This window comes from Aspergillus tanneri (assembly GCF_003426965.1).
Source record: "Aspergillus tanneri strain NIH1004 chromosome Unknown AapTan_3_pilon_pilon_pilon, whole genome shotgun sequence".
Classification (NCBI taxonomy): domain Eukaryota; kingdom Fungi; phylum Ascomycota; class Eurotiomycetes; order Eurotiales; family Aspergillaceae; genus Aspergillus; species Aspergillus tanneri.
Window position 1 is genome coordinate 2,094,600 of NW_022984630.1, and position 15,208 is coordinate 2,109,807.

General features: G+C 48.1%; 5 protein-coding genes across 5 annotated transcripts; 2 read left to right on the top strand and 3 right to left on the bottom strand.

Moving 5' to 3' along the window:
* Positions 1-193: 193 nt before the first annotated feature.
* Positions 194-1,805, bottom strand: VPS26 (vacuolar protein sorting-associated protein 26; the record flags this gene model as incomplete). The annotated part of the gene is made up of 5 exons (XM_033569168.1): positions 194-408; positions 683-799; positions 902-926; positions 989-1,461; positions 1,586-1,805. 5 exons carry the CDS (start codon positions 1,803-1,805, stop codon positions 194-196), a joined length of 1,050 nt encoding a protein of 349 aa, XP_033427974.1.
* A 2,690-nt stretch (positions 1,806-4,495) lies between these two features.
* Positions 4,496-5,278, top strand: ATNIH1004_004499 (gluconokinase; the record flags this gene model as incomplete). The annotated part of the gene is made up of 2 exons (XM_033569169.1): positions 4,496-4,744; positions 4,826-5,278. 2 exons carry the CDS (start codon positions 4,496-4,498, stop codon positions 5,276-5,278), a joined length of 702 nt encoding a protein of 233 aa, XP_033427975.1.
* Positions 5,279-6,416: 1,138 nt separating this feature from the next.
* On the bottom strand, positions 6,417-10,980 carry ATNIH1004_004500 (uncharacterized protein; the record flags this gene model as incomplete). Its single annotated transcript, XM_033569170.1, has 8 exons — positions 6,417-6,987; positions 7,040-7,678; positions 7,724-8,100; positions 8,373-8,775; positions 9,337-10,400; positions 10,472-10,543; positions 10,603-10,706; positions 10,809-10,980. The coding sequence occupies 8 exons, from the start codon at positions 10,978-10,980 to the stop codon at positions 6,417-6,419; spliced, it is 3,402 nt and encodes a 1,133-aa protein (XP_033427976.1).
* Positions 10,981-12,066: 1,086 nt separating this feature from the next.
* On the top strand, positions 12,067-13,491 carry ATNIH1004_004501 (phosphatidylinositol-specific phospholipase C; the record flags this gene model as incomplete). Its single annotated transcript, XM_033569171.1, has 1 exon — positions 12,067-13,491. One exon carries the CDS (start codon positions 12,067-12,069, stop codon positions 13,489-13,491), a length of 1,425 nt encoding a protein of 474 aa, XP_033427977.1.
* A 408-nt stretch (positions 13,492-13,899) lies between these two features.
* Positions 13,900-14,961, bottom strand: ATNIH1004_004502 (mitochondrial 54S ribosomal protein uL10m; the record flags this gene model as incomplete). The annotated part of the gene is made up of 1 exon (XM_033569172.1): positions 13,900-14,961. One exon carries the CDS (start codon positions 14,959-14,961, stop codon positions 13,900-13,902), a length of 1,062 nt encoding a protein of 353 aa, XP_033427978.1.
* Positions 14,962-15,208: the final 247 nt, after the last annotated feature.

Consider the following 15,208-nt stretch of genomic DNA (forward strand, 5'->3'; position numbering starts at 1 on the left):
AGGATGAAAAGTCTCAGAAGATTGATTGGCTCTCTGGTAAACCGTGCCTTAAAATTCGGAAGGGGGACACCTTCCATCGTATGGTTCGTAGGCAGTCTCAGATCTTGGGGATTAGACGAGTAGGAGAGTACAGAGTTAGGACAGGGTATATGAATAATTGTAGCCATTAATGGTCCGAGAACACATTTGTAATCTATGCAACGGGAGCAGCGACTGGTTGACTAGGGTACGCTTTACGCCCCGGGCCAGGTGTAGCAGAGCCGGGCGGTAGCTGTTGCTGTTGCGCTTGCTGCTGTTGGAGTTGCTGCTGCTGAATCTGCTGCTGCTGGGCTATCTGTGGCGTAGTTGCAATTTCGGGAGCTTGACGGTAGAGAACAATTTCGGACTGCTTAAAGTATCGGCGAGCGTCTGAATATCCGGATGTATGGTCAGTACGAGACGGTTTCAATAAAAAACAGGTGGGAACTGGGGACTGTGGGGCTGGCCACGCGAAACGGTATACTAATACAGTTTAGCGTGGGGTGTGCAGTTGTTGCTGCAAGGCCCCGGCCCGAATATCAATAGCCGATCGGCTATTGATAGACCGTGGGATGTTTGTCGGGCAGAAATAGCGCACGGGGCCTGGAGGCCTCAGGCGCCAAAGCATCCACAATCAGGGATGCGCTCAGGTTGCATAACGTACCCTCGTCTATAAGTACCAAACTAAGGTAATAGCGTGTGGAATATTTCTTGTTCACGTCACGGAAGGTCGGTGTCAAATCAAACCCGCCAAGGAACAGACGGATGGGGATGGTTTCACCTGGAAATGATCAGCATACGTGTCGGCTCATAGAAATTTCTGTAAATAGTGAATGGGCCACTATTGATATAAATGGCTATCTAAATAATGCAAGATACTTACCACGTGACGGTGAACCATCCATAATCTGCAAATAGCTGAATTAGAATCACTTGCCTGTTTGAACTCCCAAGGATTGACTAAACCCACCTCGAACCGCACCAACGTCTCACTTTCATTATATTGGTTTGGAGGTGAACCCGTTGTTTCCCGCCGGATAATGGATAACTCCATATGTTTGATCTTCAATCGGACAAGGAGGAAATAAATGCGGCCTACAATGACATCCTTGAGGTGATATTGGGATTTGGAATATTCGAACTCAATATGCAGGCAGTCCTCAATACCGACATCCATCTTAATCGGACTGTTTGTCTCCGGCGGCATGCGATAGGAGTAAACCCATAGGTCTTTCTCCCGGATCACATCGGCCATGCGCCGGGAGACCGTCACCCGGACAAAGTACCGTAGTTTGACATTAATACCATTGTAGGACTCGTACTGCTTTTCAACATTTTTGAAGTTAAAGAGGAACGTCTGTGGGTGTTGCAGTTCACCCGGAGCCGCGAGCTCCTGTACCAAGGAAAGAAACTCGTAGTGGTTGCCGCGGTCATAGAACATCTCTAGATTAGGCACATCGTGTTAGTACCATTCTTACAACCAAACCATAGGGCAGGCACGGCATTAAGAAAAATGATCTCCGAAGGACTCCCGCAGGTAGTAATGTCGGAGATGAAATAATCGTACCAATTGTGCCGATGAACTGGACCTTGATGCCTGTGTGTTCCAATCGCTTTCCATCCTTTGGCCTCACGGTCACGGCGCCCTTGACAGACTCCCCATCCATGTAAAGAGGGACCCTCTCGCGACGGCCCTTATCGAGCTTGACGTCAACAGTCTGGCGTTCATCACTGTCTTCGAGGACGACGTCGATGTCGACAGGGGTGGAGAAGAAGAGGGAGGTCATCGTAGGCTAGGCGGTTAAGCCGACAAGATATTGGTATTTATCAGCAGGGAAGAAGACTAAGACAGAAAAACTCCTTGGTCTCGGTCACAAGTCCAGATGTAGTTGATTCAGACGTCAGGCAATGAACATGTCTCGTAGGAAAGCGCATTAATAGCTCCGCTCAGCTTCACTGACGTTTCCGGCTGGCGTATGCGGGGTTATGTAAGCGCCCATCATCACATCTCATACAAATGGCATCTCATACAAATGGCACTGTTCGTTAAAAAAAAAAAAAAAAAAAAAAGGGAGGGCTTTTGGGCTCTACCAAAAGAGAAAACAGACAGAAAAGTTTCATGGAAAATAGTGCCAAAAAAGGGCACACGTATCGCTTTGTTATAAATTAGTTCGTATCCCATACTATTTTTTATATTTTCGGCTGTCGCTACCTGCGCATTATGATAAAGGCTCACAGTCTCACTAACAACGCAATGAGCTGAATAGGGAACAGCAAATCGTCGACTCACAATGAAATTTCAGGTTTATAATAGTATTTTAGATAAGGACAGAAGCCCCAGTTTTAAAGAAGAGATATTGTTACACTACTTTTCATCCCGTTAAAATTGACATTCTGGAGGACTACGAAAGACGCAAGGAGGGTAATCCTGGGCCTCTCTCTCAGATTCACCTGTAAGGCGAGATATACAGAGTATTATTTGTAATTCTGCAGTGCCTGGAGCGGATTGTTGGCTACTGAATTTGAATACCAGTTATGGAGCTTGCAAACAGCGTACATACGGCACCATCTGTACGGCAGCCATTTTTCATCCATACATCAAGGGCAACTGAGCTGAGATGTTCGATAGTGTGTTCTTTTCACGCCTAGAACCGCGGTGCTTGGTCCATGGGTGGCGCCAAGACTCCCCTAGCAGGCATAAACTGCAAGAAGATGAGCGTCAGACCTAGTAGATGCTAAATCTATTCATCAGATTGGCATTCCTATGTTTCACTGAAGCGATAGCCTGACTTGCGCAGGCTGGTCACGAGAGCCTGAAAAATGTGATGGCCAAGACACCGTATTATTCTGGTCTTTGTACGGTGAGGACACTTCAGGTCTGGGATCGTAATAGGCTTTGACTTCGGCGCATCTATCCACTTGTCGGCCACTAAACTTTTCAAGATGACGAATTATCAGCAATATAGACTAGAGTTTAAGACTGCGGTAGCCAGAGTGGAAACGCTGGCCCGAAACTTTGAATAGACCTCTGCTGTTCTTAAAATGAAATTTAAGTGGATAATAAAGAAGTCATCCAGTCAATCTAGAAGCATGAACTCTGGAGGTTACAAGGCCACGTGAAAGTCCAGCAACCGTGTCTGAACAAAACAAGTCGGTATGCCTTCAGATGACCACGCGGAGACACAAGAGTCGACAAAAGAGAGCAAAGTTTTATCGAATTGTAAACCTTTTATCTAATAGTCGTGCTATAGGTCATTTTGTTGCGTTTCACGTAGCACCGGACGGGAAAATGGTCCAGTGAGAATTTGCTGTATCCGAATGCTGGCCGCCCCAGGACAAAAGTACCAGTACAGCTCATTTTTCAGCAGGGGCAAAGATCAGCAGATAAGTATGCGGAACACATACTTGAGCAAAGGAGATATTATAATAATACAGGGACTTATATCCCACGGAATCTGTTGTTGTGAGGGAAGCAGCTCGGAATATGGGCCCGATGTAAATGATCAGATGGGGTATAGCGTGGGGGCTGGTTCACAGACTGTCTCGTATGGGTATTGTTATGACGCAGGGGAATACTACCTTTTCTACTCCCGGATCCCCGGGGCAAAGTGACATCATCCGTGCATCATTCAATCAATACCCGTTGGTTGTACGAGTATTCCGTACGACAGCGGCCTCTGCTTCTTCCGCCCTTCTATTAGGTCGGCCCATTTTTCAATAGCCATTTAGAGGTATAGGGCAGACACTTTGGGTTAGCTTGTTAGGTTCTGGTTGAGAAACCTACTCAACCTGACTGGATCGATGGGGAAATAAAATACCACTAGATCGGATCTCCCGCTAATGACCAGACCGCTGGACTCTCTCGCATTCCCCTGTCTTTGTCTCCCTGTTTGTCCCCCACTCGCCGAGAACTAGATGGTTGAATTCAATTATTCCCCCACTCGGGATACGTACCATGGGGAGGTGTTAATGTAACTCTGAGGCGAAAGTACTGTGTTCAGGTACCGTGGACGGTTTACTAGTACTTCCAGTATACAAGGCAGAGACGAGCCCGATATAAAAATTACGGTCCCCAGTCATGAAGTAAGGAATGACCCACCGGCCCAAATTTCATACTTGAAAGGAGGCTTAGTTATATTATTTCTTCTTATGCTCTTTCTCCCTTCAAGTTTCTCCTCTCCTTGTTTCCCTCCCTCAGCTGGAAACGCTGCTGTAACGACATTTTCCACTTTCCACAGGAACTGAACCGTGACCCTGTGCCTACCTTATCCTATACCACACGCAGGCAACTCCTAAAGGAAGAAACCATTAAACCATCCATACGATATTGAACAATTCCACCAATCATATCGGCCCCGCGAATTGCGCCGCTTTCTCCGTCGTCATACACTCTGTGCTGCCGGCACGTTCCCGCACTCTTTCTACAACTGGAATCCTCCCGAATATATCTCCTCTCTCTCTCTTTCTTTCCACCACAATGCTCTCAACCGGCGAACGACCTCAACTACCCCTCAGTAGCAATGCTGCTGTTATCGATGCATCTCGAAGAACACCCGTTAGCAAAGATTCGTTGAACCATTCGACTACGCCCATGTGGACGGAAAATTCCAAAGCAGAGAACATCCAACATATATGGGTCGTCACAGGCCCCGCCGGATGTGGGAAAAGTACAGTTGGACGAGGCATACAGATGGCATTAGGGGTTCCCTTCCTAGAGGGCGATGATGTAAGTCTAGCTCCTAACCCCGAATCTCCATTATCTAGCCTACTTGGTCAGAAACATGACTCATGATGTACTACGTTTTAGTTCCACCCCCGATCCAACAAAGAAAAGATGAGCAATGGGATCCCTCTTACAGACGCGGACCGTTGGGACTGGCTCATTTCCCTTCGCAATGCGGCAACCGAGGCCCTCTCTCCGTCAGAAACCAACAATTATGTTCCTCCTTCCGGCGTGGTGGTGGCTTGCTCGGCCCTTAAGCAGAAGTATCGCGATGTGATGCGGATAGCCGCCTACGGCTCTCCGTCTGTCCAAATCCACTTTGTCTATCTCAAACTGGATGAAAAGACGCTCTTCCAGCGTGTCACGCAGCGAAAAGCTCACTACATGAAGAGCACCATGGTCCAATCGCAACTGCGCGATCTTGAAGAGCCCAAAGGCGAGTGGGATGCACTCACTGTTGATGCCAATCACCCTCCTGAGCAAGTCCAAAAGGAAGTCCTAGAGTTGGTACGGAACAAGCTCGCTGAATACAACTAACGTATCGCCGTGTTTCTCTGTCACCTTATTATGTTTCTTTCTCCGTTTTTTTCTATTTCTTTTATTTGGCTACCGATTGCCCTCAATATATGCGGAATGTGTGGATTATCGGACTGGCCTGGTGTCTGCGGAGTTATACAGCTTGCTATGGAAAGCATCATGATATTGAACTTAGGAGTTCCACTTTTTTCTGGGAGTTCGCATCAGCCTGGCGGGCTGCATTTCTTGTCTATATAGATTTCACTTCTGTATGCTTTAAATATATCCCATTTTCACCTGTTTGATTTCTCGAGGCAGAAGGGTGGATCTCTCGGACGACTTAATAAATATGACGTCATTGATGTAGTACACTGCTAGTACTCCGGGGTACTCCGTATACTCGTCCATTTCTATTCGACCCACGTGGAGGGATTAGAGCTGTGGAATTGCAATCCCTTGGCTAGCTTGATCGTACTGGAGGGTACTCAGGTTTAGTGGATACACTGATTGGCTGAATTACGAGATTTCTGGTAGCTAGTTTTATTTGTATGCATTATTACCAGCATTATTAAATCTTTGACTAGGTGCTACCCCGCGGTTATAAATACAGAAAGCAACTCTCAAGTTACAATTACTGCTTTTGTGGCTTGATGCCTGATCGCCAGCAAATCGCCTAATTTTCTCCTCGACCCTCACATTTCCGCATTGGATGCTGGCTTCTTTCTAGATTTGTTTTTTTTCTCCAGGAAAGGAAAGGGGGCTAGAGAGGGCAGTGCATGCAAAAGGCTGGCATGGGGAAGAAAATGAAAGAAAGCGTATAGAGGACAACATCTAGGCTTTCCCCTGGCTTTCTCATTGCACATAAGAGCGTATCTTAGTGTGACAGATAAATTCCCAACAATTGGTCACCTGATTCCTTGTCTTACTCATTTTATTCTTCGTCTTCTTCCCCATCGTCTTCCTCCGTACCTTCCTCCTCGTGTTCTTTGTCATCGTATTCCTCATCGCTTTCTTCTTCGTTGCCCTTCTCATTGCCAATCTCTCTGGTTTGTTTCCTCTCTGCCTTTCTCAGCGGTAGCCGTTGCTCGGTGATGGGATTGTATTCCGTGTCAAAGCCATCATCTCCGCGGAAAATCTTAATCCAGTTCTCCAGTTTCGATCATTCCTTGCTCTCTTGGATATCAATAGGGTCTTCTCCAGGGATGAGCTGAATAAGGAGATGGTCTCGATCAGGTTCCGTGTAGGTGATCCCAATTTGAGCACCGTTTGGACTTGCATCTGAAGCAACATCAGGAAAATCTGCACGACGGTAGGCAAAGTAGAAGAATTTCAGCTTGGTACCAAAAGCCACGACCACTGGACGTCCACGTAGATAGCCGTCCCGTTGTCGTGTGAGTGCTGTATGGCCAAGTTCGTACATGGCGTATTTAATTGTATTGTCCCACTCCTCGGGGCTTTCATCTTTTGGGTGGCGTAAGAATACCTGAAGTCCGTTACAAAAATAGTGATCCATCCTCAATTGGCGATATCCTGGAGGAAGGAGACACTGCCATTTTGCATTATTGATGAGCGCGAACCTGTAGGTGGAATTATCACCATCTCGAAGTACTGCAGTGATGTAATGGCCCCAAGCGTCCTCGACAGATCCAGGGTAGAGGTATCCGGGAATCTCGAAGAGTTTATTGGATGTTGCGTCACCAAGGCTCCCGCCCATGCAGGTGAACTGCTCCCTGCATAAACGGTCGATAATTTGCCTTTTATGTCGAATAGGAGAATACTTACTGAAATGGCAACTCAATCTCCTCTGTGTACGGTGGATCTGCTGATGCCACTTTTGCAAAGCACAGAATTACAGTATCCATGATACTCATCCTTGTGGGGTCGGCAATCCCGATTACAGGGTTCAATTCGAGTGATATCCCATCCTTTTTAGTAGAACGCCAGTACTTTTCCTCACTGAAATTCAAATTTGAGCGTATATTTACGCCTGTACGCAAATTATTCAAGATGAAGACCTCGGACTCCTTGGCTTGATCAACACCGATCACAACGAAGTCTTCATTCAATCGGATCTTGCGGTCACCTAACCGTTGACAGCATGCAGAGACTTTGCGCATAGTGTGATATGTCCGACTATCTGCAAACTGCATCATTGTAGTCAGAATCTCATTAGGAAAAATGCGAGACTTCATGCCAGCCAGATGTTGTTTGGAAGCTGCATCAAAGAAGCGCATCATCATATTGAAGGTAAAGTCTTCATCCGCGTATGATTCTTTAAGAAGTGTAGTGGAAATATCGTAGTTCTGTTTTCCACTTTCATCCTTTGAACCGGAAGCAACCCCCGAACCGCTGGGGGTTTCAGTTTCCAGAACATGTTCTTTGAGGCGAGAGCTAACATCGGACTTAGGATCGGTGGTAGGCCTTTGAAGAGGATAAAATGCCCTTGAACGAGGTCTATTTGCATACCTGGAGTTGTTGTCATCAAAGTAGATCATAGCCATCAGAGGTGCCCTCTGTATATGAGCTTCTCCGCTATCTTTAGTTTGGAGGTGGATCAGGACGACATCCAGGATGGAATATACCATGGCATAAAAGTCCTTTAGGCCCATTTGAAGACCAATTTGCACTACTTCAGCACTAGCTGCCTCCTCGGCATCAGCCAAATTAATTTTGCTAGTTAGGTAAACAGGGACATTTCCCAACCAGTAGGTTGTGGTCTCGGGGGCTGACCTAGGTTTGACGCCAGGAATATGGGGCTCGCGTAAGAACCTTGGAAGCAAGATCTGCTGTCCTGCCTGGAGCCTGGCTTCTGGGACTAGAAAATATCCTTCTCGCTGGTAATTCTGTTGAGAGGTTCGGGACACTCGAAGCAAATTTTTCAGGCCGCAATAGACAAAAACGCAAATGCCATCTCCCTGAAAAGAAAGTCGCTGGGTTTCCAATCTAGGAAAAACTGATCCAGCAGTCCACAAGATTGCTCATGGGCAAGTGAGTAAATAGTCCATAGCAAGGATTCTCGATGAGCGAAGACTTCTGTCGAGTAAGAAACAAGAGCTTTTGGAGAGACTGTCTCAATATTGAGGGCTTTGTATCCGCTCTTTGAGGTTTCCTTTACCTCTGGTAGCCAGGCAATATTGCTGATGATATCGTCGGGAGTGCCTGTCCGGAAAGCCCGACGACGGTGGGCATCGCTGCCAATGTACTTAATCCAGCGACCAGAATGTGGAATATTAGACAGTTTGTAGTGTATAGAATTGTCCACTGTTAGAATTTCCCGATCAAGATCAAGGGTGTAAGTCCATTCAATAAACAATATTACCACATCGGGCAGCAGGGCTCGAAGCGGCGGCCCTTCAAGGTGGTCGTCCACAGCGAGATAGCTCTTCGTGTATCGCTCAGGAAGAGAAGATGTTGACTCTGGTTGATCACCCTTGACCGAAACTGGAAGGCACCGTTCTTCAAACTGGGCCGCAAGGGTAGCATATCTCGCTCTCATCATTTCCAGCCATTCCAGAGATCTATCGGTTAGCGATTAGCAAGGGATCAAACGAGCAATGTTTATTTTACGTCGGTAATTGACCAGATCCTCGGGGATTTCCTGAATGATAGCTTGTCCGAGACCCTCAGGATAGCAATCAAAATGGTTATAGTAGACAAAGTATCTACCACGGCAACGAACATAGAGAAAGCCGCGGGTCCCCATCTTGATGGGATGATTGATGGTTTGAGATAATAAACAAGCTGGAATGGGAAGAGGGAAAGGGAGAAGAAAAGGAGAGGTGGTGGAGGGAGAAGAGGAAGTACTTCTAGAGACGGCTCAGAGCGCCAAAGCGACGTAACCACGAAAGTTCGTGCGTTAACAGGATCGAATTGGACCGTAAATCCACAGTGTCGAAGACAGAAGTCCTTGCAGCTTACCCGTGAATATGCATAAGGACCTAGCATTTCTATCACCCATACAAAACAGAAAATATATAGACGGGGGTTTTGTTGGTCTATTCAGTCATGTTCTCTATAAAGTGGCCTCGTTCACTGGATTCACAGGACAGAAAACAAACCAATATCTATGTATGGATTACCGTAGGTTTAGAAGCATTAGCTCTGGAGACTCGACAAATCCTCGGACCCTGTTGGCCATCCTGGCCATGGTCGCGCCATCCACCACGCGATGATCTGCGGACCAGCTGAAGTTCACCAATTCGCCCTTTGTCACCTGGCCTGCATCGTCAAAGATCGGAATGGTTCTGGTCTTCCCAATACCCAGGATGGCCACTTCATTGGATACAATCACAGGTGATACGTAGGTGCCCCCAATGTTTCCAATGTTCGAAACTGTAATCGTGCCACCGCCGAGGTCTGCAGGTGTGAGTCTCCCTTCTCGCCCCAGAGCACTTAGCCGCGAGATTTCTGACGCAATTTCGAGAAGTGACCGGTTAGCGACGTCCTTCACATTAGGAACAATTAAGCCCTGAGGAGTGTCCATGGCAACACCGATGTTGTGTTTTGGTCGCATAATGAGTTGCGGTTTATCAGGATTACTCGTGTCGACTTTAGCATTGAGCAGGGGATATTCATTGAGTGCGAGGGAAACTGCCTTGACGGCGAATGAAAGGAATGTGATCTTTTGAGGATCTTTGGGGTCGCTGGCTAACTTCTTCCTCATGGAATTTACCTGGTTGATGTTCAGCTCATCCGCAAACATGAAGTGTGGGATGGTGAGTGATCGGGTCATCGTCTTGAACATCTGGGACTGAATGGGCGTCAAGTTGACAGCAGTCTCTGTTTGCGGTGTAGATACCGCCACGGGTGCTGTTGCAGCTGCAGAGTCACGCGAGGCTACGAATCGATGAACATCTTCCTTCAGAACTCGCCCATCCTTGCCCGTTCCCAGAACATCCTCGATGTTGACATCATGGGCCTTCAGTAAGCCGCGAACCGCTGGAGTTGCGAGCGTTGCATATCGCGAATTCGGTTTGTTATTCTGGGTCATATCTGCAGGAGTACTAGAGGTAATCCCTTCTGTGGGTTGTTTTGTTTGGGTGTCTGTGGGGGCTGGGGAGGGCTGGGCTGGCTCTGGGGCTGGCTCTGGCGACGAATTATCATCTAGATATTTCCCTTCTTCAACTTCAATATCGCAGAGTGCCTGTCAGGGAATAAAGTGTCACAGGTCAGCAAATACACTCTCCGGGCCTCGGAGGGCTTGAATGCTCTTACTTTTCCCGTGGGGACCGTATCGTCCGCTTGGAAATGAAGTTTCTTGACTACACCTTCATATCTTGACGTAATCTATTTCCGTTAGCTGCCGCGCCTGGATTATCTGAAGGACAAGGAAGAGAAGAACTTACATCGTCAACGGCTTTATCCGATTGATATTGACATAGAGGCTTCCATTCTTCAATATATGCGCCCTCCTCCACATACCACTGGATAATCTGAACCTCCGTGATTCCTAGGCAATGGAAGCAGAGTAAGCCATTGGACAGTGACTGAGGGCGGGAAGATAGGATTCAGGTTAAGTCCGAAGTAGACATCAGGAAGAAATATTACATACCTTCACCAACATCCTTCAAAACCTGGGACTTAATTCCCCATAGTGATGCTGCAGCATGGAAATTGCGGCAACGAACCGAGAAACCCGGGGAACGGGTAATTGGCAGGAGATTGTAAGGTCGACTAGACCGGAGAGAGCAGGAAAGGCTTCTACCGAAGCGTGACAAGCTCATGGTCGAGCAAGTTCAAGTCACGAGCAAGTTCAATTCAGGAATACACAGAGGCTAATGGAGTATCCAGACCAGGGAGACGCTTCATGGTTGAAGAGCGAGATGGAGGGCAGTTATCATTACTGCTGTCCCTCCGCAATGCGCTTCTCCGCGCCGACGATAGCCGCACCCACTGTCATGTCACGTGATATTACTCCGCATCCTGCATCGTGGGCCCCTGGGTTGTTCACCTGTGCGCTTTTGAATGCTGGTGAATTTCTAGATTAGCCAAGGCTTCGATTCCACTCAGGAAGACTCTTGAGCCTTAAAAGGTCATACATAGCTGATAGACTGGAAATGAAACCTGATCGCTGTTTACCTAGCTTACCGGTCAAAAACGCTCCTCAGCCCAGCACTGCGATATGTTCTATGTTGCTTTCTATAGGATGAAGGGATCTGGAAAAAGACTATGGTTAGAGCTACTGGGATCGGATTGTCATCCTTAAAAAAGACCCAGTGAAAGGTAGCTATTTAAAGTGTGTTTGTTAATGGGAACCTCCTAAACTCCACCACTACTTCCATAGAGTGTCGTCATCTACAAGTACTGACAGTGGATCCCGAAACCCAAGGAAATTGCGAGAATGACCACTCTTACCCAATCTGAGGACAATCCCCATGTTTGCTACAGTCTACTTCTCAGGAATACATATTAATGGCCATTGCGCTGCGTATAGGGACCTGCGTGGCCCCTGCCCTGTAGGGAAACACGGTCGGGTGATTTAGAAACTTTTTAGTGCGAGTCTATTTGCATCGTGGGAGATCCTAGGTGGCGGATTCCAGCCACTGTTGGGACTAGTGTTCTCGTCAGTCTCCAGTGCTAAAGATACTGTAATTCATCCTGCACCTCCCAGGCCAATAATAGCCGGTGCTTTGCCTAGTAGCCTGATACGGAGGGTCTTCTTCTAGGCTCAGCGGCCCTAGCGAGCCGAGATTTCTTACTTAGTATCTGCTCGGAATCGTGTTGACTACCTACCTATTTTTCCTCCCGTCTTTTCATTGATCTCCCCTACTCAATTCACACCCAGGGCATTGACTCTATTACGTGCGACAATGGTGGCAGAACATTTGACCATTCGCAATCTCACTTCAACCCCTATCACCCTGAAACGCATTGAGAGATTTCGACCACAAGAGAAACTCCGCGATGACATACAGTCCTTGGCCAAGAATTTCACTCGAGCTCTAGCTACTGTCGCCACCAACGTCACCCGCGCTGCGGAGCCTGTTGCAGTTCTCAGTGACGATGCCAATCCATTTGAGCACAACGATGTTGATATTCGGGTGGAACCTTTCACGGCCGTCAAGACGGAGCTTCGCACCTTCATCGATTCGGAGAAAGAGCGTCTCCGCTGGATAATTGAAGTAGATGGAGAGAAACACCAGATTCAAACTCCAGTGCCTACTGCGGAATCCGCCACTATGAAGGCACAGTGCGAGAATCCCAGATTTAAGCTGACCGGTGTCTACGTCACACCTGAATCTCACCTCGCAATTTATTCTTCAGCCAACTTGCATGCTTGGATGGGTGAGCTGAAGGACAGCACATTGCTCTCCTCTCTCTCTATCCCTGGCACGCATAACTCTCCCACGTGTCACGTTGCACCACCTTCCGTTCGCTGCCAGGCAGTCGGTCCTCGAGAGCAGCTCCGAAATGGCGTCCGATTCTTCGATATCCGCGTACAGCCGCAGTACCCGAACGAACCTTCCAAGGATGAACTGATCCTGGTTCACAGCGTATTCCCCATTTCTTTGACGGGGAATAAATACTTCCGAGACCTGATGCGTGAGGTGGACGACTTCCTTAATCAGAACCCATCGGAAACGCTCATCATCTCTCTCAAGCGTGAGGGCCCTGGCGAGCACACAGATGAACAGCTGGCTCGAATCCTCCATGACCATTACGCAAGTTCCTGGTACAAGGAACCCAAAATTCCCACGCTGGGAGAGGCGCGTGGAAAAGTCGTTCTTATGCGTCGATTCAATATCCCGCAGAACCTGAAAGACGAGCATGGCGGCCGCGGCTGGGGTATCGATGCCAGCGCTTGGGCCGATAATTGCGCGAATGCAACTTGTGCTAGTGGGCAGATTTGCATCCAGGACTTCTACGAAGTCCAGGAGACGCAAAACATCGGGCAAAAGATCAAGTACGTCACGGAGCATTGTCAACGAGCAGCCAAAACTTGTTATCCGCTTGGTGTCCTTCCAGACCCCAACGCAACCAGTGCGCACCCTTTTTACATCAACTTTCTGAGTGCGAGCAACTTCTGGAAGCTTGGAACCTGGCCCGAAAAGATCGCAGCCAAGCTTAACCCGGCCGCAGTCGATCATCTCTGTCGGAATCATGGTGAAAGTGACGGTGATTGGGCTACTGGCATCCTTGTCACGGACTGGGTCGGATTGGACGGGGATTGGGATCTTGCCCGCTGTATTGTGGGCATGAACGCGCGGCTGAAGCTGAGACAAGATAAGCAATAAATAGACACTAAAACTGATGGATAATTATATCGTAGCGTACTTAACTTAGTGTCAATATTATGATGAATTCGATTCCCCCGATATTTGTTTCACCTTCTGAATTAATTGTTAACAATCCATGAGAGAACTTCAAGTAGTCAACGTGTGAGCATGTAAGGTGCCGACGTCGTGTCCAAACTCAAGAAACTATATGCATACGAAGCACTTCATGCATTTTATAGTCTAGACAGTCATCGACAGCTACGCATACAAAAGCCACCTCCAAAAGTTACACGAATCTTATATTCAATAAACTGGCCCTTCTTGAACCCAAAATCATGTGCTAAAGGAAAATCAGGGTGCTCCAAAAAAGAAGAAAAATGCAAAAGTAGTATTATACATAGGAAGCAAACGGGTTGAGCTACATTTTTAAGAATCGCTCTTCTGGCCCTCGGGGCCCTTCTGCTCTTCTTCCAAGATATTCTTCCTACTCTCAAGGGTGAAGTAGAGACTCTTGCCAGCACCCTCCAGGGAGTTTGTGATACCGGATCCCATACTCTGCAGGGCCATGACGAGTTGTGACCGCAGACCATCCATGCCACCCTGGATACCACCAACCCATTTCGTCTGATCAGCATCAAACACTTGACCATCGATACGTGCGGCAAGGAGAGCCAGTTTATTCAGACCGTTCTGAACAGGAAGCTCGTGCCATCCCGGGTTAGCCTTTCGAGTAGGAACAGGGAAACCACAAGCCTTGGGCGCGAGCACTGTTAGTGCAGCCTTCAGGTGCTCTGGGGACACGTCTGGGATCGAGAGAACAGCGATAGGACCAATAAGAAGAGTCGAGAGCTCGTGCTTGCCCTTCATGTGCATGACAGAATCGTGAGCTGCACGGGAGAGGTCGTGCGTAAGAGATGGGTCGTCCCTCAATCCGAGTAGAGGACTTTCGGCCGATGTTTGTGTAGCCGAATGGACCGCACTGAGGGTTTGACCCCCTGCCGCTGCTTCTTGGTTGGGCCGGAAATACTCGACAATGCGTAGTGCGACCTCAAAGATGCTGGTTTGCATGATTTGCACCTTAACATGAGGAGCCAGTGCGGGAACGTTCCGACCGTCAGAGGCAATCTGTTCATCCACCTTTTGCATAGCGCTGGATAGCTCTCGTCGAATTGCGGCCCATTCCACCGATTGGAGATTGTCATGTTGAAACAAGACCATTAGGGGCGTCGTACGGATGAGGGATGTATATTGCCGCAGCAGTTGCGACCGTCGGTACTCAGGATTGCGATGCGAAGGAGGTTGGGACGGAGAATATTTAGCGATAGGGACAGCAGATTTCGTCATCTGCTCAATCGATGGATTTGGCATTGTTGCTGTTGCGGCAGTAGTAGCGCATCTGATCGCCATGGGCAGGTAATATTGACGAAGCCTGTGTTGCCGCAGCGGCTGGGGGATTCGGCCACCCGAGAGGCGTACCCGTGGTGGCATTGTGGCAGAAGTGATGGGGAGAGCAGTCAATCCCTGTAGATGAAGATTTGAGCCAAAGATCCCAGAACTGGGCGGTACCGACGGCAAAGGTCTGTTTTTGGTAGATCCAAGGGCAAGGAAAATATCACGAAATCTTGCGTTCCCGAAACGGCATGGCCGATGACCAGGCGGTGTAGTTCTGCCATGGGATGACTACTCATGCAGATCCACCTAGCTATGGAGGGGAGGGGAACACAGCTGAGCTGAG